General features: G+C 43.8%; 3 protein-coding genes across 4 annotated transcripts; 1 reads left to right on the forward strand and 2 right to left on the reverse strand.

Moving 5' to 3' along the window:
* Nucleotides 1-1,818: 1,818 nt before the first annotated feature.
* Nucleotides 1,819-7,552, reverse strand: ythdf1 (YTH N6-methyladenosine RNA binding protein F1). The gene is made up of 6 exons (XM_029507389.1): nucleotides 7,215-7,552; nucleotides 6,817-6,844; nucleotides 5,962-6,056; nucleotides 4,225-5,862; nucleotides 3,635-3,679; nucleotides 1,819-3,347 (listed from the first exon to the last, which is right to left on the reverse strand). The coding sequence occupies exons 1-6, from the start codon at nucleotides 7,242-7,244 to the stop codon at nucleotides 3,333-3,335; spliced, it is 1,851 nt and encodes a 616-aa protein (XP_029363249.1). The 5' UTR covers nucleotides 7,245-7,552; the 3' UTR covers nucleotides 1,819-3,332.
* A 1,680-nt stretch (nucleotides 7,553-9,232) lies between these two features.
* nkain5 (sodium/potassium transporting ATPase interacting 5) lies at nucleotides 9,233-13,127 on the reverse strand. The gene is made up of 6 exons (XM_029506854.1): nucleotides 13,074-13,127; nucleotides 12,152-12,289; nucleotides 11,522-11,602; nucleotides 10,670-10,867; nucleotides 9,500-9,560; nucleotides 9,233-9,285 (listed from the first exon to the last, which is right to left on the reverse strand). The coding sequence occupies exons 1-6, from the start codon at nucleotides 13,125-13,127 to the stop codon at nucleotides 9,233-9,235; spliced, it is 585 nt and encodes a 194-aa protein (XP_029362714.1).
* Nucleotides 13,128-14,849: 1,722 nt separating this feature from the next.
* On the forward strand, nucleotides 14,850-26,699 carry LOC115046463 (basic salivary proline-rich protein 4). Of its 2 annotated transcripts, none has more exons than XM_029506860.1 (7): nucleotides 14,850-14,964; nucleotides 20,596-20,822; nucleotides 21,483-21,540; nucleotides 21,712-21,790; nucleotides 22,676-23,139; nucleotides 24,361-24,498; nucleotides 25,281-26,699. In XM_029506860.1, the coding sequence occupies exons 2-7, from the start codon at nucleotides 20,689-20,691 to the stop codon at nucleotides 25,818-25,820; spliced, it is 1,413 nt and encodes a 470-aa protein (XP_029362720.1). In that variant the 5' UTR covers nucleotides 14,850-14,964; nucleotides 20,596-20,688; the 3' UTR covers nucleotides 25,821-26,699. The 2 variants fall into 2 exon arrangements, with proteins under 2 accessions (XP_029362720.1, XP_029362721.1); XM_029506861.1 differs by having other exon boundaries at nucleotides 22,793-23,139.
* Nucleotides 26,700-27,012: the final 313 nt, after the last annotated feature.

A 27,012-nucleotide genomic window follows, 5' to 3' on the forward strand; every position in this document is an offset into this window, starting at 1 on the left:
GATGATGGTGGTGATGATGATGATGGTGATGAAGATGATAGTGAGGATGATGGTGGTGACGATGATGATGGTGGTGATGAAGATGATGGTGGTGATGATGATGATGGTGGTGATGAAGATGATGATAATGGTGGTGGTGATGATGATGATGGGGGCCAGAACTGATCCGATCCCGATGAACCCAGTCTGTCGGACGCTGTAATGGGGAAGGCTTTCAGCGTCTGGATGCACGTCATGACGTTTTCTCTTCGGCCAATGAGGACCGGGGCATGAAAACCGCACGTAAACGAGGACGGGTCGGCTTGATGTAGAGAAATGTCCAGCATCCAGAAAACTGCGGAATCGGCAGCTACGTATTTCCAGCAGAAGGTCGGACGGGACTGAAGCTCGAAGCCCGGCCGGACATCCCCTTCTGGGCCCGCCCGCCTCGTCACACGCAGACGCCCCCGCATTGCCGGGCCCGTTAGACCGCCACGGACTTCTTCAGAACCAGAGACCACATCCAGACCTTGACGGTTCCACTGAGCAGTGACAGCTGTGGGCCCGGAAATCAGCTGCTGTGATGTCAATGACGAGAAGAAGAAGAGGCCTGTGATTGTTCGGCGCAGGTGTTGGTTTTACATCTAATAATCCAGAGATCAGTGTGTGAGCTGCTTTTTAAGGCGGGCCCGTGAAGTGGTTTATTTGTTCGTCCTTTGTGTGTGTGATGAAGCTGTAACTCTGCCCGGTGATGGACGGGATTACCGCTCCTCGTGTTCACGGCGGACCTTGATTTATTAGCCATACAATTAAGGCACGCGGTGAATGCCAAGAGAGGAATCACTTGACATCCTGCACCGGCTGAGAAGATGGACGGATGCCCCGTAAAACGCCTTCCTGTGGCCTCCAGCTGCCACAGAAACTAACAAACTGCGCTGTTAAGTATTTTCATACATTTATTTTTCAGTCCAAAAAAAAAAAAAAAAATGTGTGGTAGGGCTCTTCTCCCAGAGCCACAGCAACCTCCTCCAGGAGCCCTGGGGCAAGAAATTGTTACTGGGCCCCCTGTCTGCCCCCCCCCCCAAGCATGGATCAATCCAACCGAAACAGAAAAAAAACCCAACCAAAAATAGATGTAAAATGATCGATTTCAGTTTACATTTCCTTTCTTTCAGGATGTTTGTAGTCCTCGACTGAGTCTTACTTTTCTGGTCGTGAGGTGGAAATTGCCACATGAAAAGATTTGGAAGGGAAATGCTAATCTAGATTTCCCTGTTTTCAACAAATTCAATTGATTCATTCTGCGAGTAGCACATCTTTTCAAACCAAAATCACATGAATGTTATTTTGTATTATGTCTAAGCGCTCCTTTGTTGTCAGTAACAGTGTTTTTTTTCCTAATGTTGAACATGAGGGTGGTCGTAGTTTGTATCATTGTTGGCTCTGTAAGTCTCCACAACAGGATGTCATGTGTACACCAAATACAGGTAATAAATTGCAGTGAAGGACTGTCACCATGACAACTGTCTATTGTCAATTTGTGATCAATAAATATTGATGAAACACACAAGAGGAAAAACTTCACACTCCATGTTCAAAGAGGGACATTGAGCTGAACTACAGAATAACAGACTTATCCTGAACTGCCGTTTTGTTATTTCAGTTAAACAACATCAGAACCAAGACTTCTCTTTTTCAAAATCAGATATCTCAGGTACAGGATATGTTTTGACAAAAATACATTTATATACAATAAAGACCACAAACAACAGATAAGTATATCTTTAATAATGAACATGAGCAAATCTAAGAATGTGATAGTGACCTCTGGTACAATGGATATTTAATTCATGGGTTGACTTAAAACTTTTTTTTTCTTTTTTGCATAAACTTTCTATATTCCAATACCGTTATATAACTCTGATTGCTCCACAGTCATACTCCCTCTCTTTTCTTTCACTCCAGCATACACACACATACACACAATACAGCAAGCAATTTAAAAAAGTCACAAACATATACCATATAGGCTAGTCTCTGGGTGTTCATACACTTGACAATAAATCAGTTAAGTATAATGCTACAGTTAAACATTTCGAGGCGATCTCAGTTAGAAATGCCGATACATTAAAGCTTACATTTTCTGAGGATGATGTGAACAGGTTATAGTAATGAAAATGATGAAAATCCCAAGATTATAATGATGTTAGGAAAGAACAAAAAAAAAAAAAACAAAACAAAACAAAAAAAAAAGTGACAGGCCTGGCATTGAATTTTAAAAGCAGTACATGCTACATTTCCTTCAGATTTTCATAAACAGAGACCCCTGTTGGGACGATGGGGAACAGAGGGAAATAAAAGTCACTAACAGGGAAATAGACACAAAGCATAATTTTTTTTTGTCGATAAAAACTTGAACTCATACAGTAATTATATTTCCACCCTATAAACAGGAAAGAGAGGGACCAACTTTAAGAGTGTTTGTTCTCTAGTCATCGTCTCCCTGAATCTCTGGCTGAAAATGTCGAGGTACAGTTCTGGGGGAAAAAGACAAAACAAAACAAAACAAAAAATAAATGTCATTTACACTACTGCTGAAAAGAAACATTAAGGCTCCACTCTGGAGGGAAAGCAAATTCAACTTTTCTCCACTTCCATGTTCACTTTAAATCCATTTTAAGCCAGGTGATACATTATTCAAAAACATTTATGCTTTCTAATGTCACAACCTTGCACAATTATGTCTATGCATACAGAAACTTTCAGTGTACACATTCCTCCACCGAAGTAATACACCCCTCACATGAAAAAAAAGGGGGGGGGGGGGGTTATAGAAGTTTTTTTTTCTTCTGATAATATAAAATACAACTGGCCACACACAGATAGCAGACATTTGTCAAGAAAGTGTTGTTCACTCGTTAAGATTAACCGATACAAGCACTTAACATTTTTCCAACACACAAACCACAAAGTGAACAGTCACTGAATATCAGCAGCATGTTGTCAAGAGATTTTCAAAACAGACGTGCAGATATTTATATTTAGTTGCAAGTTCTGGGATAGCGATAGAGATTTATAAGGCTAAAAAATACAGAAAAAACAAGAAAAATATATATTATTGAAGCGATTCAACTGATGGAACTAGCTTCATCCCTGCACTCATCTTAAAGACTGGGAACCAGGAGCAATGTGGCTCAAAAGTTTGACATGGGCCAAAGTCAAATAAAATTAAATAGAAAAAAATATTAGTTTTCAATTTCTTTATGTCCATGTGTTTTCGTTTTAAATCTAAATTTCAGTATGTCCTTCCGAGCACGACTGTTGATCAAACTCTCAGAAGCTCGTTCTTCTGTTCACTTCTGACGATCCTGAAAGGAGAAAAACTAGAAATAATCAGGGGATATATATCAAAGGATACCTGATATTACTGAGCAATTGACTGACTTGGGTAAAATTTGATTGATAATTTATGATTTGAATTTGAATATGATTTTTTTTGTTTTTTTAAAATCTGGTGTCATCAACAAATTCATTATATTAAATATCAATTTAATGATTCTATATGTATTTCTAGCACCATGCTGCACATATTGCCACATTATATCGATAAAATATTCTCATCTCAGCTGTAGTGCCAGCAAGAAATAAGATTTACCTGATCAATCCGGGATCGGCTCTGTATTGATGCAGGTTCATAACCCTGTTAGAGAGAAAAGATTGTAAATAAAATAATAATCATATTACAAATTTACATCCCATCACTTGTAGGTTAAATATTTCTCCAGCAAACTCTCCACTCTGCGAAATCAAATAAGTTTCATAATATCTGAGAGGATTTTATCGTTGGAATTTTTTTTAATGAGTGTAAAATGTGGCTCATTTCTGCCTCCTCCTCTGATATTTATTACATAAAAATATATCAAATAGTTACTTCAATGTCAGCAAGAAGGCTTTCATGTTCACTAAGAAACAAACAGCTCTTGTAGGTGGCACAGACTAATTAAACAGTTTAAATTTATATTCATTATTTTAAATCATGTGGTAACATTATATTGCTTAAGGGGAGCAGCATTAATATTCTATTAAGATATTACATGTTTAATTTGGGTTGGTAATCTTAAATTCTTAAAGGGGATTGTTCCAGTTAATTTTTTAAAACCAACATTTCCCCCCATCCGATCATTTTCATACATCACCCAAAAGTATCTCATCTCCAAAAAGTGCCACATTAAGAGGAATGAGTACCTTTTTCACCACCTCCTCCTCCTCCTGCTTCTTCTCATAGTGGGAAAAGTCATCAAAGATGGAGGTGGTGTGTTTGTACTGGGCAATAATCTTGAGCACCTGCTTCGCCTTCTCCAGGGGGACTTCTTGAGTGTCACGTGAGTTGGTGACTGGCTTGTTGTCGTTGTTTTCCAGGCGGATGTGGCGCAGCTGACTATTAGGCACATCCTTAACAAACAACCAGTTCACATCAAATTTTCCCTTCCACTTGTCCTGCGCCCAAACACCAGCGCTGGTGCCATAGTCCACAGGTGAGCGCATCTCTGCCACGCCGCAGAAATGGCCGCTGCCGTTGACGCTGAACAACAAGTAGACGGGACCTTTAGAGTTCATGGCTCTGTAGGCCGAGTCCAAGCGCTTGTTGCCGTGCTCCGTGCTGCACCAGATGGAGTACTTGATGGAGCGGTGGATGTCATCCTCAGAGTAGCTCTTGATGATGAACACGCGGCCATTCTTCAGGTTCCAGTCAAACTCCTTGGGGTTATAGCTGTGAGCCGCTCGCAGCTTCTCCAGGACAGGGTGGGATTCTGATCCTGGCTCTAGAGCCAAACCCCCACACCCTCCGCCTCCGTTGCCAACACCACCACCATTAGAGGAGCCGCTGCTGTCCAAGCTTCCACCACCGTAGCACAAGTTGCGGCTGCGTGGGGCCACCCAGCGCGTCTGAGGTGTGGGAGCAGAGTTGTGGTTCTGATAAGACTGTGGAGGAGGTGGTGGACCCTGCATGGTCATCTGCTGCACAAGGGACTGGGCAGACTGTAGGGACTGCTGAAGGGGAGGTAAGAGACTGGGAGCATGGGAGTGAAGCTGTGGTTGGTGCTGTTGGTGGTGATGGTGGTGGGGGGGCAATGGAGGGGCCATCTTGGCAGCAGTTCCTTTATTATCCCATGTATCGATGTCCATGTTGTGTTTAATGGGGGGTAGAGGTAGGGCTCCTCCTGCTATGGGTGTACCAGGCTTGTTCTTGGTCTTTTGTTGCTGCAGCTTGGCAGGTTTACTTGCAATAGCAGCCCACGATGTCGGTTTTGGAGGTGGCATTCCAATTGGTGTGCCACCGTTGCCCGTGGCAACAGCTGCGGCTACACTGCCACCTCCACCGATCACGGAGCCTGCACTTTTCACACCCGAGCCACTTCCTGTCACATCCCCGCCTATCTTTAAGCCCAGCATGCCCTGCTCCAGGCTGTTAATACCAGGAGCCTTGCTCAGGGTGTCACTGTGGAACCCCGTCTGGCCATCAGGGACTAAAGTGCCTCCTAGAGAGCTGGGGGGGTAGCTGTAACTCCCTCCATAGGCTGAACTCTGAGTCTGTTGGCCCTGAGAACCGCTGGTGCCCCAAGCAGAGAAGGCCGGGTTCTCAGGGAAAAAGTTAAACCTGTGAGGATAGATGCTGCTGCTGAGCCCACCCGGCTGCCCAAACACTGTGTCATGCATGAAGTGATGGTCCCCATTGCTGAGGGGGGCATATGGCGTCAGGTAGGGAATTGGTGGGTCACCTCCTGTAGACCAAGGAGCCTCACTGAGAGGGTAAGGAAATCCTATGGAGGGGGCATAGTAGCTAGACATGTAAGGATCTGTCATGGATTGATAGCTGTTGTTCTACAAAAAAAAAAAAAAGAGATAGTAAATAGTTAGTGAAAGAGCATACAGCAAAATCAGGAAAGAACTGAACAACTCAGATTCAGAGGTGCCTCCCACCTGATTGGACTGGCCAGTGAGATAAGGCTCAAAATCATTGTCATGAACTGTGTCCTTCTGGTGGAGGGAGCCATTCTGCACTGAAACTGGAAAGGCTGTAATTTAAAAAAAAAAAAAAAATGAACTTGGGTCAAAGCTTTGCATCAGAATCCACAAATCAGCAACACGTGGTGTTCGCACAATAGCAGAGATTTCTCATCTTTTCAGCTGGTTCAGCACACTTTTAACATTGATGCAAACTCCTTACTGGCATGTGTGCGCTGTAACACAGTAAACCTAACAGACATTTCAGATCCACTAACACTCGTGTATCTACACTAAAGCTGCAGTCAGAGAATTATGAAACAAACCCACAGGTGGTACACATGAGTGATGTATAGTGTTATGTAGAGACTTCCAAGAGATTATCTATCTGTCTAACACAGAGCGGTGGTCTGCTGGATTTATATAAGCTTTCGAGGGGTGACCGTTTGGAGTGTGCGAGGTGTTGGTGACTGGTAACCTCTTTTTCTTTATGATCTGTTTGAAGGTATCTGATTTAATTCTGCAGTACAACAACGGCCCCCGGACGTACTGCCGGAAACATAAAAACTCTCTTCAGAGACTAGAAGGAAGAGGAGCCCTGCAGGAGATGGATTGGCCCACACGGTGCCAACGTCACATGAAGATGCAGGTTCTCCAAGATGTTTGAAACGACCTGCGGGCCAAAACCATGACACACAATGCACAAGTGTGCTGAGGACGTTTCAGTTTTCTCTACATACTTGGACCTGTGAGGCATTATTGCACAAAGGAGCCTCAGCTGACAGGTGGACCTCCAGCTGCACATGAACTGATTTATGTAAAGCATCTTACCTTTGCTCGCATCTTGTCCTTTCGATGTCTTGGTGGTCGCGTTGAAAGAGGGAGTGCATGAGAGAGGAGGAGAAACAGAAGACAGCGTTGGGTCAAAGCGTCACACGTGATCCAGAGATGCACTCAGACCTTTTGGTGTAAAACAAGCCTGACACAAAACATCCATCAGCGCCGAGGTGTGTGTTATACGACTGCAGCGTCTGGCACTCAGACAGCCGGCGGGATCTGAGCTCCGGGCCTTCGTTATTTCCCAGTTTCCCCGCTAACCTCCCCTCTCAGGGGGCTAACTTAGCTGACTAGCCCGGCGGTGGTGGCACCGTCCCCGGACCCGCACATCTCCGCCGCCCTGCGGGACATACAGAGCCGGGGCTGAGCCTCGCCCAGTCCCCGCTGCTTACCTGAGGGTCGATGCTGGCGGCAGACATCATTCATCCAGCAGGTGTTGTTGTTGTTCAGAGCCCTGACAAGACGATCGGTGCGTCCGCCGAGCGAGCGGCTGTTAGCGGCGAGAAGCGGCTCCGCGGCGCTTTGCTAACAGTCAGCCGGAGTTAGCTGCAGCCGTCGGCCGGTGTCTCTGCTCGGGGCGGACAGTCTGCTCGTCGGGGCCCTGCTGGCTCTGCGCGCTGCCCTGTCCGCATTAATCCAGCGGGGCTTCAATCCGCTCCGACCCCCCCTCGCCGTTAAATCGAAATCCGACCAGCCTCGGTGGCCCTCCTCTGCCCCAATGGCAGCTTCATCCGGGGTTTTTGGGGGGAGCGGAAGTGACGTCGGCCGACGTAACCGACGCGTCCGCCGCTACCTAGCAGCCGCAGGTCGGTGAGCCAACCGACCGCTGCTGATTTAAGGTGATTTTAATTAAAAAGAAAAAAAAAGATAAAGGCTTACTGCTTCGTTTGTAAAGATTTTCTGCTTTTGAAATGGATAAATTAAAATATCTGTATTATTTATGTTGCCATCTCTTAATTTATTATATGTTATAATCTCAACAATTATGAAATGTAATTATTTATTTATTTTAGCCTTTAGTTTTATTTGTTTGACTAAAGTAAACACTCATTCACGGTACATGGAAATCTTTGGGGCGGTGTTAAGACTTTTAATTACATGTTTGAAAAAAAAAAATCCAACAACACTTCATGAATCATAAGTCAGAATAGTTCTTACCTGCATTATCTTCCTCACAGATGATATATACATATCTTAATATCTTAAGATACTTTGTGCAGGAGTTAATTTGGGCGAATGAATTAATATTCAGTGATTTTAACCTTCAGAAAAATGTTTTTGTCCAGCTCTTAACAAGCTCGTAACTGTAGACTTTTTAATTCAAATAACATTTGTTAACCGTCATTCACTGGCTTCTTTATTTATCCATTTTGGTTAGTAGAGTTAGTTTGTCGCTGAACTCAAACAGAAAAAGCAAGGACTTAAAATATTTTAAATGAACTCTGTGAACCAATCATTGATGAATAAATGTAGTTAGTTAACTGTGTGGACTCCAACTGTTCTTTGTTGTATGACTATTGTAAAAAAAAAAAAAAAAAGAGTTTAAAATAAGTCAGTGTCCGGTTGCCAACTTTCTGCCCACAATGCAAAATGATTTTAAGGCACTAATCAGAGTATTGAAAGTATATTCATTTCATAAGTAATTAAATGATGCATTTGTTCCTTATATTTCTATTAAACTGACCAAAAATCACCAATCTATTATCCTAGTGTGTTAACGAGAGACACACATGTTGTGAAGACATCAATGAATTCTTTAATTGTGGAGACGTCCATATTTACTTAAATGAAGGAACAAGATATCTGCATGATATATATGTGTTTTGATACATAAATGGGAATTCCTGAAAGCACTGAAATAAAAGCTGTGTTGGAGATGCCGTTTATTTTACTAAATTCAATGGCACATATGAGTAATCTGTAAATTTTTCAAAACAGCAAAAAGAAACATATATTTATTTACAAAGGTAAGACAGTTGTACATGAGTGCTTAATATTCAGTTATTTCCAAACAACACACACATAGAGTTTTAGGTAGACTTTTGTTGAGATTTACAGCACTTGAGCCCTGAGGAGAGATACATTTCCTGCAGAGGGTTAGGGTTAGGGTTAACCCTGGTAGTTCTTTTGTTGACACCACAGTTAGCGTCAGTACCTGGGACAGATGTTTTTTTGACAACCACCCCTGAGCAGACACAGGATGACACCTTTCAGAGTCGTTTCATCTTCAGCCTGCTTCCCGCTCAGCTTTTCTCCACCACTTTCTTGTTGGGGTTATTTATAATCTGAACAAAATTAAATATATATATATATATATATATATATAACAGGCTGGTCAAAAAAGACATAAATTACGTATGCTTTAGTAGAAGAGAGAATGGGCGTGATACCTACCCATCCAATCTTTAAACTAGAAGAGCAGAGATGGTTTGGATGGATGAATAAATTCACCAATAAAATGAACTACAATAAATGGGAGAAAGAACATGAATGTTATAAAACACAAATCAACCCCACAAATATAAAAGAATGTGAAGAAATGAAAACCGGTAAAGGCAGGAATGCATGTCACTATGTCACCATGAACGAATGAGTTAAATGATGCAAGTTAAGTAAAAGATAGAGCCATAGATGAGTGATAGATGTCTGTGAAAATCATTTATCAGGAGCTACTTACAGCTGTCTTCCTCATCTGAAAAGGTGCTGATGAAATAACAAGAATAAACAAAACCCAGGAGCTGTAGAAAAAAAAAGTTATGTTTTTTATAGACAATTACTTTCAAGCATTAAAAAGCGTGCTATGTATTCTTTCATCATGCTTTAATTTGTTTTTTGTTTTTTGTTTTTTTTTGGGGGGGGGTCATTTTGACATTTTAATTTCTCATTCAGGAAAAATACAGGTGTAAATAATAAACCATTAAAATAAAGAAAACCAGAAAAAGAGCAATGGCCTGCTCTTTTCCTATGACGAGTCAGAAAGTCTGCTCTTAAAAAGGCCAGTTATGTCCACAGATGGAGCTGCTAAATGTCACACCTCAAAATCACCTTTTTAGGTCACTCTATTAAGTTAATTTTCATCAGAGATTTGGCCTCGATGGCACCAACAATGTCTTGTTTTTCATCGGGTATTTATGTCTACAAGAAATCGACAATGACCCATAAACACGCCTTAAATGTTAAATGGAATAACAAATCATGCCGAAATGTTTTCAGGGCTACATTGATTCCACAGACTGCTTAAAAACTACAAAACACAGCGTTTTAATTCCTCCTGAAAGAATTATTTGGAGTCAGTAGCTGGAAAATGAATTAATTAATTTTTTTAATTTTTTTTTTCAGAAACATTTCCAAAATTTGTGATATCTTTGCAAATATCAATCTCTCAAATGAGATGAAATGCTGTTTTTCCTCTGATGTGTGTCATTTCTGAATATTTGGGGTTTCTTGATATTTGCAAGATGCCATCTCAGATGAAAGAAATGTTTTTACAGTCTAAACTAACAGACGATCTGAAGATTAATCAAAGAAACCATCCTAATGTGGAAAACTGGATCTTTTACACAGATGCTGTAGGCGTGGATGACAAGCTCTGCACACTAAATAGATACCGGTCTGTTAATTTGGAGGCATTCTTAAATGTTCTGGTCGGCATTTTCCGATTTCCATGTGCTGTTGCTAAGCAACCATTTATCCCTGTGTGTGCGGATGCAGATTTATTGATATGAAAACACTATTAAAAGGTGAGTAAATACGCTTTTCAAATTAAGTTTTAAAAGCATCAGGGGCTAATTCTGTTGACATTTTGACTTATTAAAGTGCTGAATGAGTCACTGAGCCACACACTCACCGATATGAGCAGCTGGATGATGCAGTGCAGGACCTCTATGTACTGATACTCCAGCCAGCAGCTCAGCACCGTGGTCAGCTCGGGGTTTTGCTGGTCGTGCCACCCAGCAGAGGGGAGGCCTGCACTCTCACACCCCGGCCCGTTGTCCTTCCACCAGGACCGATGTGACGACACCCCGAGGGAAAGAATATCACTGTCCTGCAGTGACAGAAGAGACATGGAGGCGACTTTTCAGCTCTCACGTTTTGACAGATCTTTCTGTTTCATTAGCGTGTGCATCAAGAAAGGTCAGACTTTAAACATGATTTATTTAATATCTGTAATTTCAATGTTATGTGAGCTTACTGATTGATTTGGTGCAAAATGTTGATACATCAGAAACAGTCAGAGCCCAACAAAATGCTTAAACCTGCTTCTTCAGCACTTTAGACAATCAGTGAAAAAATTCTTACATTCTAAATAAATAAATATATTTTATGGACTTATGCAGACTGAACCTGGTCATTGCTTTGTTTGGATTAATTTTCAGCCTCATGTCGGAAAATTTTCTATTTTTGGATTCATGTTTAATTTCTCACTTGATTAACAACTTGAGAAACTATTAAACGTAAAAAAAAAAAAAAAATAGAAGGTAGAAAACATTTCAGTATTTTTCAATCTAGATACTGAAAATAAACAGTTACTACCACAACCTGACACAAATGGAGAAGAGAAAGACACTGTACAGGCTGTAACGGTGTGTCTGCGATTGGAGGTATGTCCTTAAGACTAAAGAAGAGGTGAACACAGTATTTATGTGTTATTGCTGTGTGGGCGTCTAATTATGTGTACTTAAGTGACCATTAGACTTACCTTTGAAAGCCCCCCCAAGTCCAAGTAGAGACAGCTTACAAAGACATTCCAGCCGATCCACAAGAGCGTCCACAGCAGGTACTGTGAAACAAATTAGGACTCTTTTCACAAAAGGATGTTACACAAAATGATGTCTATGGTTTTTTTTTTTGCGTTATCTTCATTTAAACATAAATGAATCTTTTAAATGAAACATGCTGGATGCTGCTACTCTGCTGCATTAATCTTACAAGGTGTTGCTAAAGGCAGTGGTAGCAAAGCGACTGTATTTGTATTTGAAGAACCATGAATTAAACATTTTACTTTTTAAACTTCATTTTTTGAAAGCAAGTTTTTTTTTTTACTTCTGTTAAAAAGTTCTTTTTGCATTGTTGCATTGGTGATGCTTTTTTTTTTTTGTTTGTTTTACATCACTAGCTGTTTCCCTCTTTCCAGTCTTTATGCTAAGCTAAGCTAATCGGCTACTAGCCGTAATTTACTGCACAGATGTGAACGTGATATTAGTCTTCTCTTCTAATGAGCAAATTTCCCAAAGTTATCAACAATTTCCCTTTAAATTAGGATAATAATAAAAATGGAACCTACTTGTGTTTGCAGTTTTAAAGGCTTTAAATCAAACAGAATACTCACCATAATAACGTAACGTGACCTGTACTGGATGACCCCAAACTGGCCCAGTATGACCACGATGATGTGAAAAAAGTTGATCATGATGGGAGCCCACTGGTAGCCCAGGAAGTCAAAGACCTGCCTCTCCAGAGTGGTGATCTGTGAGGGGGGGGGGGTCAAGAGGAGGATAAACAGAGTGTAAAGGCTCTGACAGACAGAACTGATCTCACATCGCTCCGTATCCTCTGCTGCCTCAGCTTGTTAGACGGTGATCTTCTGCTTGTGCATTACCAATAAGTTGTCAAGGCGACTGAGCCGTAGGGAACAAAGCCTGCAGACCTGAGTTATAGTGTGATGTCCTCTGAGGTCGGGCCCCAGTCAGTCATGGAGGGGGGCAGGGTGGGAAACAAAGTGGGTGCAGCACTTCATTGTGGTGAGTTTAAACATGTTTCACAAACGCATCACTTTGGTTTGGTTAAAACTAGGAATTATTTTCATTCTTTTTATGATTCAGAAGTTCGAGCTGTAAAATTATCAGAAAGAAATTTAAAAAATGTTTGTTTTAGCTGGCTAAAATTCCCGAATCTCAAAACATTCACTTTAAACAAGTTGCATTTGAATTTGAGTTTTAAATGAATATTAAGCATTTCAGTTTTATCAAAACTGTCAGCATTTTCACGTCATTTCATTCTGATTTGCATTTGAAATCTGCAATAATGGAAATGAATGAATGAATGATTAAGTTAATTGCTACAATACTACAGCCTAAATGTAATATTTTCACGGTACATGAATATAAAAAATAAGCATTTAAAAGCAGCAGTTGTGACGGAGCTGTGGCTTTTTCAGTGATCTTCAGGAGCAAAAGTTAACATTCAGGGATCACAGAGGAGAAAAACAGACCTGATATGTGAACACACTGTTTATGTGAAAAAGAGCTCACCAACTGCAGACAACACAGGAGGATCAGCATGCATCGAGCCGAGCAGCAGCCCATCTTCCTCTCCTCTCAGCTGGACGTGATGATGATGATGATGATGATGATGATGTGAATAACAACTGTGAAGAGACTGAATTTCCTCAAGCGCTAAAAGAAATCCAGCAGGGCTTTACATCCATTGAGGAAACAGAGTGTACTTGGACCTCCTGAGGTAAATATGAGGGCTGGTCCTGGAAACTACGGGGAAGGGGGAGGGTCAGTGTATATGAGGGGTGATTAGTACCACAAAGCAGGAAAAGGGGAAACCCTGAAGGGAGAAAAATCTTTGTTCCCCCGACAAACATTTAAACTCATTACAATTCGTAAAATAAAATGCAAATTCATCTGCGTGAGGAGGTTATTAAGAAAAATGACAACAGCTGTCAATAAACAGCTGGTGGCACTTATGTTCCAGTCAGGTGTTGAAGAAGAGATGTGAAGGACACACACAAATGATAATTAAAATACACACCGAAATTGCATATTCACTTGAATGATTGCTGCATTCCAGTTTGATTGAATTTATGTTTTTGCTTCACGTAAAGCCATCATAAATCCAATCTGCCCTTAAAGGTGTGTTCAGCATGAGTTGTTTTTAAGTAAGCTTGAGAAATAAAATCACTTTACAGGAAGTCCAACATTTTGTTCACCCATTCATCCAACAGATGCCCCCCTCCTTCTGGATAGATAGAAAGATAGTCAATCTGTTGCTCGCTTGCATACATCATTCACACAACACAGAAAACACATACAGACACAAATACGCAAATAATAAATATAGTGGAAGAAAAAAAATGGTGCAAAATGGCATAAATAGTGAAACGGTGAAAGAAGGCAGAAAAGATTAGCAGGATGTTTCATGAATGGGCTAATTCTTCTGTCGCCTTCTTCGTGGCACGGATTGACCCTCATACAGCAACACGGTCGCCTGCAGCCCGATAGGTGGTTGATGCTCCTCAGTGCTCCGAAGACACCAGCAGGTGGAGGTAGTGGTGGAGGTTCAGGCTCAAGGAGAGGAGAGAAAAAGACTCCTGACCCCTTCATTCACAGAGGAGTGAAGAAAAAAAAAAAAAAGACGAAAAAAGTTTGATGTAAAAAAATAAATGAATCATAAAATAAAAAAAATTAAATTAAATAAAAAAAAAAACACACATCAACAAAGTGTTTCAGAAAATCTCTTCAGGAAGTAAACACAATATTTTAGAGGCAATCTGAAATTGTGCTTTTCTCTCCTCTCTCTTTGGTCTTCATGTTAGAATAAACTGCGGACACTGAGCGGTTTTAACCCCCCCCCTCCCCCTCCTCCCCCCTCCCGGACTGACGAAGTGTTCTCCGGGGTCCGGTCCCTGGATCAGGCGGCCGGGACGCGCACTACCTCGTCCTTCCGAAGGATGACGCTAGAATCAAAAGACAAATTCATAATTGGGGGGTCTCCAGCTCTGCCTGTGTCACATGGAAGCACAGTAGCCGAGCCGAGGGGATGCGAGCAGAGATGGAGGGGGCTTGAGGGGCTGTGGAGGAGAAGACCGGGATCTGGGAGATAACGGAGGAGATACACACCGGCGGCTCAGACTCTTCCCAGCCGGCCGGGGAGCACAGGAGCTCGGACAGTGGGGGGGGGGCGGGTTGGTACTGGTGGTGGTGCTGGTGGTGGTGGTGGTGGCGGTAGGGGGGGGTGGGGGGTGGGGGGGGGTCAGAGGATGCCACATGAAATATGCTGCACTCCTGTTGGGTGAAGCCCGAGAATAGAGCCGAGCCTTTGATTGATTATGTTCGCGGGGAGCGGCCGGTCCGACAGGAAGCAGCAGGCACTGAAGCTGAAGGAAGCTGCGCCCCCCCCGCATCTCCGAGCCCAGTGAGTACCGGGGTGCTATAGCGCAATGCTCTGTGTGTGCCCGTGGCTGTGTGACAGGCTGGAGGGAGGGAGGGGATGGTGCTGGTGTGTGTGTGTGTGTGTGTGTGTTTGGGGGGGGGGGGGGGTCATTCATATATGCCTCTACATTGAACTCGATAAGACGCACATCCTTTATTCATCCAGCGGTTCGCTCCCTTTGTGCTCGCCCTGCCTTGCCTTTACTGCCTGCCCCCCCCCCCTAAAAAAAAAAAAAAAAAAACCCTCCTCCATCCCCGCTGGTCATACATTTAACACACATACACGTGTGCACCCACCTCGGATCTACTGCATTCCCTTTTTTGATTTAAGTCCCAAATTAAGGGATTGATCAGAGAAGTTCAGTGTGATTTGATGGGGGGGGGCACTCATGCGTTTTTCCTCGATCGAGAAGCATCAAGATAATTGACGTTAGACCTTCCGATAACATTTGCAGCCCCCCCCCCCCAATAAATAGGGTGTGTGTATGTGTGTGAGAGTGTGTGTGTGTGTGTGTGGCGTGGGGGGGGGGGGCTTTGTCGTGTAAGTTGCCAGCTGACCTCGGGGACACAACATCCTTTACCATCCTCACTTTGATCTGGAAATGAATCGGAAACGCTTTGATGATTAGAGAAGAAGGAAAAGGGAGGGGGGGGGGGGGGTAACAGGCTTTTATGAAGCCCCCCCATCCGTTTTATGAAACAAAACTCACACTGCATCAGCCTGTAAATGTAGTCATTTTCTGTGGCATCTCTGAGCTGCCATACCTGCACAGGAAATGTAACCTCCAATAAATAAATCGAATAAATACATTTAACCAGGCTGAATCAGATCAGAGGCCCTCTGTGGCACCGTGGCACAGTGTTCAGTCTTTCCTGTGTCACCTGAGTTGTGGTTTTTGGTTTGAAACCTGTTGTCACCATCGTCACTGCAGTTTGTGGTGTCAGGACCCAGAGGCGCAGCGAGCCGGACACCCAGCCTGTGACTGATGCCCCCCCCCCCCCCCCTGCATGTGGAGGATTTCTTTTATTTCAGCCATCATCCCAAAATGAAAAAGAAAAAAACATGATGCTGATGTTTTTACCTCTCTGAGCTCCCAGACTTTGTCACAGCTGCCTGACAGGATCACGTGATCGCAGCAGAAATTGTAATTATTATTTCATCTGCTTTGGATAAATAATTGTCAGATGTTGTGTACGTGTATGTCTTTGTGTGTGTGTGTGTGTGTGTGTGTGTGAGGCGGCGTCGCACACAGACACACACTGAGGCTTCAGCTTCCTTTCTCACAGGGGCATGGTTAATCGTTGTTGCAAGCAAACATTTGACCTAATTCACATTCTCACACAATAGCATCCCCCCCCCCCCCCTCACCCTCCACCACTCTCTCTCCCCCATCTCTCCTTACACACACACACACACACACACACACATATAGCTGTTATTTGTGTCACACAGAGGGTGAGGCTTTTGCTCCACATGAACTCCCAGGTGGTTTATGAAAACCTGAGCAGATTGGCGGAGAGGCCACCGCTGGCTGGCTGGACTTGTTTGAAAGGAGCTCCGGCGTTATTAATAATGAACACACATGTAAATGCAGCTCGTGTTCCTGGAAAATTAAAAGCCTACTACTGCTATTGATTTCCGGGGCTAAATGCGTCCCTTAAAATTGATTTTCATGAGTGTTACACCATAAATTCCTCGCCTGGTTTCATGTATCAAAATATATATATATATATAATAAAATAAAATAAAATAAAAATCCATTTTACTTTATTGTTCTGAGTGAGAACAGAAGCATTTGTTTTTTTTATCAAATGTTGCCTCTCAAGTATGATTTGATTGGGATTTTATTACGGCCCAGCCTGTTTCTCTCTTCCTTCTTTAAACACATTTAGCTGTCAACAGGTGATGAGCTGCTGTTATCTACCGTCACAGCTAACTGGGAATTTCCTGATTTCTGAATTAATCCTCACAGATTCAACTCTTTGACCCCATGCTTGAAAAATGACGATTAGAGTTTGACCAATTTTGAGTTTGACCGTTGTGAGCTGAACTGTCATCCATCCATCGATCCATTCACTCATTCACCTGTATCTAATGTTTCCGCAGCAATTAGTTGATGAATGGATTAGTTGATTGACAGGAGAGTGATCAGTAATTGTCTGATAGTCAATCAATTAATCGCTTTTTAATTTGTGGGGATTTGCTGCTTCTCTTCGTCTTGTATCAGGTTTTTTGGGGTTTTTTTTTCTTACATTTTGGTTTGTTGTTTGAACATTCCCTGTTGCTTCAGGAATCCATGACGGAGATTTTTTTTATCGAAAAATCCATCGATTTCTCAAAACGACAGCTGGCAGACTGATAGTGAAAACAATTAGCTGCAGTTCTGGAGAAAAACGGCTACAGAAGCAAAAGGAAATCTTCATGCCTTGGGAACATAATCTAACTTCACTTCGGAGCGTTGTCACACCTCAGTCACAAAAACCGCCCACAAACAGTAGAGATTTTTCTCATCGGTGTGAGTTTCTGCTCCGTGATACGCCGTCAGAGAAACACCTGGAAAATCTGGACCTGCAGGAAAGCTCTCAGCGCCACGTCCACTTGGCTGGCTGAAAACGAGGCAGCTCTCGGGCCACAGATTACACTGCAGTGCTGAGCTCCGCAGGTGAAGGCAGGGGGGGGGGACGGGGGGGGGGGGATGGGTGGGGAGAAACGCAAGCATTCACTGAAGGCCGGGAAAGCGTCTTCAGACACCTGCCACGACACTCCCACGCATGTCCTCCTCCCCTCCGCTCTCCATTTCCCTCCACACCTACATGTTTCCCCTCTTTTCTCTCTCCCGTCTCCGCTCCTCGGATCTGTTGTCAAATCAACAGATGTAATTGCGCCGAGGATGCTGCAACTCTGGATGAAATTATCGTCGCTTCATAGGTGCACATGATTCTTTGAGTTCTTTAAATCTCATTTTGTTTAAGGAGAGGGAGCAGGAGGTGGAGCTGGATGAATTTGTGACATTAAGAGGTTGTTTTTCATACAGACACGCTGCGTGGCAAATATGTTAACTCTGGAATCCCAAATCAGAAATTTTGTTGGATATCAACTGCTGAAAATAACGCAGTCTGAGGAAACAAAGCAGTTGCTCTGTGGTCAGGAGTCAGGAGGAGATCTGGTCCAAACCGGCCTTCACACAGAGAGCAGCTGAGTTCATGACTGGATCCGCTCAAAGAAACGCGACTAACTCAAAGTTAGAAAAACTCCCGATAAGTTTGGACAGAGAGGAATAAGACATGGATTGCTGCATCACATAAACAACAGTATCAGAGAGTTGTGTTAACGCCACCCGTGCAGAGGAGCTCACAGAAGACGAACCATGTTCTTCTCAGGTTGGCGTCTTCTTTTCGTGATCTATTTATCTGTAGAAATGGAGAGTTGTTCCTTCAGCTGCTTCACAGTTGCAATGTTTATTCAGCTGGTGACGGTAAAAAGGTCATTCAGAGCAAAGCAGCTTGTAGAACCAGACCAGTACTGGCTCCATGGTCAGGCTGGGAAAGAGAGCCGACCTTTGACCTTCCAGGTGGGACCCCTGTCTGCTAACGACGCTAACCTGCTAACCCTAACCCTAACCAACCATGACTAGTCCACCACGCTCTGGTTTTTCTGGCGGTCTTTTATTTTATTAAATTTTTTTTAAATAAAATCAGTTGTCTTAGTTCGAAGCCCGCACTGTCTCAGCTCACATGTACAGGTGTGTGTGTGTGGGCGGGGCCTGTGCGTTAATACGCGCGGGAAAGGCCAACGGTTCAAACAGGAAGGCACCCAGAACAGAAAACAGACAAAGCCATATTCCAGCGCGCACAGGGTGCTCACAGCGCCCCAATATCTTTACAAAACACTCAGTTAAGGTTATGGATCAATTAACACATCGTGGTCACTGTAATTAACATGAGTTTCTTATATAACATTTATTAGTGATGGGATCAATGATTTGGGACACGATGAGCCGGGCTTTGCTTTGGTGACTGCGCCAGCCAAAGCTTGGCGAGATTTCGTGAGATTGTGATGTAAATGATGTTGCAAAAACGTAAGCGTGTTTACTGGTTGCTTCTTTTTTCATTTGGCTGGAAGAAAGAAAAAGAAATTACTGCTGGAATAAATCAAATATAGCCATGTTGGGAGGGGCGTGGTCTGTGGCAGAGTAACTCGATGAAGCAGCCTGTTCGTGTCACGCATTTAATAAAAACTGTCCTCTAAAACACACAAGAAGACCCGTCGGCTTATTTTAAGAGTCCTGTGTTGTGAATTTTAGAGTTTGGGATTTTGTACGAACTCATTAACTGTGTTGTTTTAGAGAGGATGAAGAGGGTCGAGTGAAGTAAAGCGCAGCGGCAGTTCATGCTTGGTTTGCTTGAATCCTTATTAAGTCCCACTTACATTACAGATGACCACAGTACGACGCTAAAGCTAAATTATATGAGCTGCTTCGGACTCACGTGTCGGCTTCAGATAAACTGTTAACCAGACTGCAGGCCAATTGTTAAAGTAGTACGGATGATGAATATTAAAATCTGTCTGTCTGGATGGAAAGCATCAATGTGCAATCCAATACTAACACACATTGTTGAAAGCGTCCAAGTTGACGAGGAGGCAGAAAGATTTACGTTAGTGTGTTTTGTTTGGAAGGAAATCTTTGGCCACAAACAAAACGTGGAGTTATGAGACATCTGGGCGGACGTAAACAGACACTACAATTTTATCATCTTCGGATTAAATCAGGCGGCATGCTTCCTGAAGTCTGACATTTTGCTGTTAAGACGGACAAACCAACACACATGAGAACACACTGTCACAGTGGACAGATGGCACGATGTGACAGAGATTAGAGCGTGCTCTTTTTGTTGTATCTCAATGTTTTTATTGCTTATTTGAAACATATTACACAAGCAAAATCCAAAAGTCTCTGGCAGGCAGCAGTAAGGAGCAGAAAGGAAGCAAGAAAGATGTTTCTGTCGGTTCGCTCCGCTTTCACACTCGTCTTTGTCAGAGTTTCATTTTACTCTGCCTGCTGGCGTGTTCGGCTCGGCTGTGACTCATGTACCATCTCAGAATGTGCGGTTAAACTCAGGAAATGTGGCTTTTGCCCACATGCACAGCAGAAGCTCAGTGACAAACAGATCAGCTCTAGATTCTCGGTTCAGGTGAGTCTCATCTAGTAAAGCTTATCCAAGGTTTGAGTCTGGATCCATGACCCCCCTCCCCACTGTCACTATATTAAAGTGAAAAATGCCCACAAAAAGTGACTTAAAAAGGATTCTCAGTTTAAAGATCTCAAATATTTCACATTTCTTGGTTTTTTCTGTGACTGACTATTTGATCAACTCAGCTCACTTCTAAGTTATGACGGCAGCCTTTGTTGGTGTCTATACAAGTGTGACACACAAAGCTCAGTAATCCCTGAAACAAGGTGAAGCAGGAGGTGTCCGCTCATCTCAGCGCTCCACTGCTGGTCAGGGATCCCCAGCTTTACTTCTGCTTCCACCGCTTTGTTAACCTACTTAATGTTTTGTAAAGGTCAGATAACTTTGTAATCAAGCGCCACACTGTGCTTTCTCGCTGCAGATCCCAGTGAGACCGAGGCTGTTCCATGCGTGCGTGAGCGTGAGTGTGAGTGTGTGAGAGCAAGTGAGAGCAAGTGAGCGCCAGCGCTCCCACATGGCCTCCATGCAGGACGGGCTGAACTTCACGGCTCCTCCCTACGGCAAGGTCCTGCTGCTGGGTGCTATCGCTGCTGCCTCAGCCTTTGTTGTCACAATCCTCATCGTGGTGCTCTGTGTGGGCTGCCAGAGGTGAGAGCGTGCACGTATGAGCACACAAACACAGACGCAGACACACACGTGCTGATGCAGGAAGCACCTGAGACCTTTTACCAAAGTAAAAACCCCCCCGTATGTCGATGTGAGCACGAAAGTACGTCCGGCATTCATTCGGAGTTAAAGGATCTAAAGTTCCTGTTCATCTGACTTTTGACTGATGTTTTGTTTTAAATCTGAAGGGTTCACGAGATGATTCATTCTCCTTCACAGATCTTTATTTTTTTGCAGGATTTTCACTAATCTTTACTTCTGTTGTGAAGGCTTAAAGTAACTATTATAAAGCCGTTTGACCTTCTAACAGCTCATCAACAGAAGAAACTGGGTAACTGCCCCCAACCGGACTGATTTCTCATTAAAAGTCTCTGCATCCTTTGGTTGGAATAGCTACAGCTGTTGTATTTTAATCTCTCATCATATGATTTTTATGTTAAATATGAATCTGAAGCTGCCACATACAGACAGCGCAGCAGAAGTAACACGACATAAACAGAACTACTATGAATTTAATGTCTCTCTCAGTCATAAGATGACTCAGCCAAACATGGACAGTGACTCAGGGACTCAAACACACACAGAAGTGCATCAGTGTACCAAGTGTCAGTCTGCATGACAGTGTGGTTGTGTTTACCACAGGAAAGGGAAGACACACAATGTCCCCGGCGAAGGAGGAAAACACCGTCTCATGGACATGGTAGGTATCAAGCAGCAACACTCCTCCGTGTTTTGTTGTACGTTGCAGCAGCAGAGGTAGCTGAAGCAACTCAATCCAACGGGGAACAATATCATTCAGAGGACACCTCTTCAGTCTTAATTAGTGTTTAACCGGCTTTGTGTGTGTGTGTGTGTGTGTGTGTGCTGTCAGGGTATACTCAGGCAGTCAAAGCTGCGGTCCATCAGTAAATCAGACACCGAGATGAACAAGATGAACTGCAATGGCAAAAGTGAGTGCATCTTTCACATACAAATCCTGACCTGTGTTGTCTAAATACAAATATGTGAGTTGACCTGAAACGGCTTTTCTAAAAGGTAAACAGCCAGCTCTCCTTCTAGCTGCATGACAAAGCAAGTTTTTTTTTCACCACTGAAGAGGATCTTTGAGTTACAGGCTGTTTTTTCTTTTTTTTTTTTCTGCCCATCCACACGAAGGCCGTGTAATTTTTCATCTTATTTGGAAGCATGAAAATCAGAAACAGCGGAGATACGAGGTTTCCCACCGTCAATAATCATTTTTAAATGGCAAAAAATGAAAGCGCATCAGCGTCTTGACAAATTAATGCAAAAAAAAAAAAAAAAAGTGCCACAGCACACACGATCAGTATCTTAAACACTGGAAAAATCTTTGGTTTATATTATTGGAGGGTATTTTAGATAAGACATTTGCAGAACAGCGTCGCTCTTCTCCGTCAGACAGTTCAGTCTTGATTTCTGTGCACACATCTCTCTTTTAAAAGACAGAAATCACAGAGCCAAGATGAATCCTGGAGCTCCATCAATGGCAGTCACCAGGGAAATGTGCTTTTGGGCACTGTGACAGCAGCCCGAGAGGGTCTGAAGAAATATAAGCATATGTCCTGCTTCAGACTTGTCCTGCTTCCACTGCAGTGGACTGAAGCCAATCTGGAAGCATATTCTCAGTTATCAGCGTCAGCTCCAGATTTTCTCTCAGCAGAGAGATGAATTCACGTCTGTAAACAAACGGTAAAGTGTTACGGTGTTTGTTGGCTGTTTGTTCGTGTCCTATGGGGGCACCTAAACAGGAAGGTCCATCTCCTCAGACTTTGTGCTGCTGTCCAGCCACCGGTCTAACTCTGACCTTCGTTTTCAAGGCAGGCAGCTTCCCCAGATCCCTTCTGGGACTGGAGAGGATGGAGAGCACACTTACTCTGAAGTGGGCCGCCGCTCCTCCACCACACATACTGACGATGCCCTCTACGCCATGGTAGGCAGGGCCGGGCAGACGGACACTCCGGCCCCTCCGGCTGTGCCCGCCAACACCCCGGCGCCACCAGACCCAGACGGGGACGTGGAAGGTGGGCTACCTGAACCGGAGGCCCAGGTCATGTCTCCGCCTCACCCGCCGGAGACAGCTGAGTACGCCTGCGTCCGGAAGCTGAGGAAGGCCGACAAGGCGCCCCAAAAGAGGGACAGCGGGACGGACATGGGTGAACCGCCGGCTCCGCCTCCACGACACGCCCCGCCGTCACACCCGGCCCCTCCTCCGCCACACCCCCATAGCACAAAGTTACCCCGTAGAAACGTGGAGGCCTTTAACGTCCCATCATTCCCAAAGGTTGGTAAACTTAAATGTCTGATGAAGAGCTGATGGTGGAAACATGTTTCAGGCTTTCCTGCTGAGTTAGATGAGAAGATTGACTCTGTTCACGTCTCCGTATGATAAATATGCAGCTAGATTATCGTACATTAGCACGAAGAATGGAAGCAGAGGAAAGAAGTGAGCCTGTAGCTAAAACTATTAAAGTCTTCCAGCTGGGATTTTGCAGCCACATGATCTATATTCCCACTGCCTGGCTGAGACCTCAGAAATATGTTGGAAATGATGATAAAGAAAAGGAATTGGAGGGGGGGGGGGCTGCCTGGAGCTGTAGATGAGACCACACAAAGCAGGAGATGGAACCGTTGTGTTGCACATTGGCTGTCACGAGGAGTCACACGGTGGGAGAGTGTGTTCGAGGCATCAGGTGTGAATGGGCCCTCTGTCCTGACTGCGTCTGCAGGTTTCTCAGCGTGACAGGCGGTCTAGTCTGACATATTAGAACACAGCTTGTAGTCCAGGTACAGCGAGCAGGATCTGGGGAGCGTTTGGCAGACTTCCCGTTGATCTGCACAGTTGCAATTGTGCCGGCGTTGCAGTTTTCCTTCCACCGGGCCACACCGTGCGGGTTGTTGTGATGCGTTAGCACTTCTGCGGAAATTTCTTTGAAGCTCGGGCAGCGAGTTGTGTTTGTTTTCTTGGTGAAAATGGGGTTTTTCTTGCTCTCAGCCGTGTCACCTCCTCCATATGCTTGCAGCAGAAGGAGTGTGGGCAGAGCTGTCTGCCTTGACTGTGGCTACAAGGCTTGGCGCTTCCCTTCCAGGTGACAGTGGGAGACCATTTGCTGCCCCGCGTGAGGTCGGCGAGGTCGCGCTATCAGCTGTGACCTGAGCTCAGCGACACGCACGGTCTTCAGGCTTACATGTGTACGCAGTCTGCTCGCAAGGCTGTTCAGCACCGATTTTTTTTTTTTTTTTTTTTTTTTTCTTTGGATGACGCAACATGTTGAAACTGAGTCACCCAGAATAAAAGCACATGGTTCCTCACGTTACAGGCGCCCCCTTCCAGGCTAAAGCTGTTCAGTCCAGCTTTGTGTGCAAAGTGGTTCATTTGCTGTCTGTGAGTCCTTCAAGGTATTCTTTTTTTAAATATCACACAGATGCTCATTCATCAGGGCGGCCTCATGCTTGAGCACGTGACCAGCTCTGCCCCAGATCTAATTTGTTGTTCTGTTGACAGGAAGTGATGTTTATGGGCAACGGAGAGCAGTACATCTGGAAGCCTCCGGAGGATGATGACATGCTCATGCTGCAAAATAAAGCTCTGGGGCCATTGAGTACTCACACGGTGGAGAATATACAACCGTCTGCTGCTGTGGTGAGCTACTACTCCTCAGCCAGTGCATCAACCTGTCTTTTGTTTTCATCAACACTTTTTTGAGGCTCCATGTTCCCAATGCCACCCTTTAAATTTACTATGAAGTCGTTTTAATATCAGACAGAGCATTTTTTACAGCAGCATAATGTACTGAGTGCCTTTCTGTGCAGTATTATTGGTGCAGTCAAGTCATAGTGATGAAAAAAAGACGGAGGTCAAATATACAATTGTCTGAATGGCATTTTGAGAATCCTCAGACTCTGGTAACCGTTTAAATGAAAAAAAAAATTCAGCAATAAAAACAAACACTGTAGTTCCAGTTTCCACGCCATTATTTAAAAAAAAACTGTTTCTGACACCATTATATCTGTACTCAAATCAGAATTAATCAACATTAAAGGATTTTTATCATTATTTACTATCCACATTTGAAAATTCTACCTCTGTTGTATCAATTTATGAAAAAGGAATAAAAGGTTAGGGTTATAAATATTTAAAATATTTCTTGATATTGGCACCATAAGATGAAAATTACATTTTTGGATTATTGCCATTATTTTACCGAGATAAACCTTGTATGTTATATTGATCTTCACATTGAAAATAACGGTTTATGTGCTTGAGCTGCATTAAGACAAAAAGTCACAAAGTCACTGATCTTAGTTTAACATAAAGTCTGGAGATGGGGGTTAACAGTCGGTACATTTAATCAGTGCAAAAAGAGAAGTGTAAAAACTCACCTACTCTTCACTCCATCACCTCGATGATCTGTTTGTCTGCAGGTGGCTGAGATGTACTCGAAGGTCTGTAAACCTGGAAAGAAGAAAAGAGCTGTGCCGGGGTCTCCCCCAGCCAATCCTGGCTTCCGGACCTTGGGTCGTGGCGACCGGGACCGAGACCGGGATGGGGGGTTTAGTGTAGTAGTCAAACCCCAGACCTGGGCTCCTCAGGAGGGCAAAGCGGTTGGAGGGCCCCTTGACGACCACTGCTACGAGTCCATCGGGACAGAGGAGTGTGACCCGTCCTATGAGAACATGGAGGGTGGAGGCGCCTGGAAGCGAGAGAGGCCCCCTAATACGTGTGCCACCCTCCGGCCGAGAAGGAAGAAAACCCAGCAGCCCTTGCAGCAGCAGCAGCCCCCTCCGCCGCCGCCGACGCAGCAGACCCCCAAGTTACAGCACCTGCCCGCCAAAGCCCTGCTGCTGCCGGGGGAGAATCTGTACGAGAGCATCGGCGACCTGAAGCAGGGCTCCGCCACCTCCAGCACCACCACCATTTTCACTTTCAACGACGGCATGGAGATGTATGTAACAGGGCTCTGAGGCAGCAGCTGCACTGTGACCCCCCCACCCCCCCTCCGTACTTCCACTCAAGGAGCTGAGCTAACACATCGAGGAGTGGCGGCCAAGCCCCTGTCATGCTCACCCACACATACTGTTTACATTCAAGTCATAACATCGAGCCTTTCACGGGCTTCAGAGGCCTTGGGGGCAAAAAATGTTGACCTGTTATGACCTGGGCTGAATACAAAGTCCAATCTATCGACCTTATAAGGAATCCAAAGGTAGTTAATAATAAATGAGCACAAGACTATTGCAGAGCAATCTGTTGGTAAATAGTAGCACTTCTATTTTACTGATACATATGTGCAAAGCACAATAAAATAAAAAGCCTAAATTGTTCCTCAATTCTAGCGGGTAAAAATAGTCATTTATCTTGTCCGAGCAGGACTCTTATTTGGGGAAAAGGCGCAGCGTTCTGTGAAATCTTTCGGTAGCACTTAAGTCTGTCATGAACAGGCTTTCCCTGTAGTTGGTCAAGATGTGATTCAGGACGGAATTGAAATGATATAAAAGAATGAATTAATAATCAAAATACTTGAAAGCTCAGGGACCAGGAGAAACAATTATGAGAGTATTATAACAAAAATTGCACACATTTTGCATTCCTCCTAAAGGCTTCAACTAATTTAGACCATTTTCATATTTAAAAAACAAAAAAAGCAAAAACCAGATTCTTCCCTCTGTCGTGTTTCATCTTACATGGACTGAACACTGTCTCCACTGCCGTCTGTAAATGAAGTGTTTTACTTTGTTAATCCTGTTTCTGCACTTTGCCTGCTACAAGTTGCATGCTGAAAAAAAAAAAAACAAAGAAAAAAAAACAAACAAAACAAAAGAAAACAAACAAAAAAAAAAAAATCAAGCACTGTCATGTGGTACCTCTATATGAATGTTTTTTCTTTTCTATTGTCGTTGGTTGTTTATTTCTTTTCCAGTGTGTTGCTTTATTTCTCTGTAGAGCACAAAGCCAGTTTGATGAAGGATCTTTGGCTCAGTGGGACTCTGTGCTGCTGAGAGGAGCGTTAAAGTTCGCTCCTTCAGCGCCGTGCAACACACAGACACAAACAGTACAGATGAAACAAGACTAAAGAGAACTGCTCGAGTCCTAAAACATGGAGACAGTCCACTCAACTCTCAGCACGCCCGTCTCGTCCCTCCACCCCCCCCCCCA

Source organism: Echeneis naucrates, chromosome 7 (assembly GCF_900963305.1).
Source record: "Echeneis naucrates chromosome 7, fEcheNa1.1, whole genome shotgun sequence".
NCBI classification, from domain to species: domain Eukaryota; kingdom Metazoa; phylum Chordata; class Actinopteri; order Carangiformes; family Echeneidae; genus Echeneis; species Echeneis naucrates.

Excerpts from the sequence above, each read along its gene's own strand:
- ythdf1 (XM_029507389.1), bottom strand. The coding sequence starts at position 7,244 with ATGATGTCTGCCGCCAGCATCGACCCTCAG. Across the intron at positions 6,845-7,214 it reads CCGCCAGCATCGACCCTCAG|ACATCGAAAGGACAAGATGC; the intron begins GTAAGCAGCGGG and ends GCGACCACCAAG. Across the intron at positions 5,863-5,961 it reads TCACTGGCCAGTCCAATCAG|AACAACAGCTATCAATCCAT; the intron begins GTGGGAGGCACC and ends TTTTTTTTGTAG.
- nkain5 (XM_029506854.1), bottom strand. The coding sequence starts at position 13,127 with ATGGGCTGCTGCTCGGCTCGATGCATGCTGATCCTCCTGTGTTGTCTG. Across the intron at positions 12,290-13,073 it reads TCCTGTGTTGTCTGCAGTTG|ATCACCACTCTGGAGAGGCA; the intron begins GTGAGCTCTTTT and ends CCCCCCTCACAG. Across the intron at positions 11,603-12,151 it reads GGTCACGTTACGTTATTATG|TACCTGCTGTGGACGCTCTT; the intron begins GTGAGTATTCTG and ends TTTGTTTCACAG.
- LOC115046463 (XM_029506860.1), top strand. The coding sequence starts at position 20,689 with ATGGCCTCCATGCAGGACGGGCTGAACTTCACGGCTCCTCCCTACGGC. Across the intron at positions 23,140-24,360 it reads ACGTCCCATCATTCCCAAAG|GAAGTGATGTTTATGGGCAA; the intron begins GTTGGTAAACTT and ends TTCTGTTGACAG. Across the intron at positions 24,499-25,280 it reads TACAACCGTCTGCTGCTGTG|GTGGCTGAGATGTACTCGAA; the intron begins GTGAGCTACTAC and ends GTTTGTCTGCAG.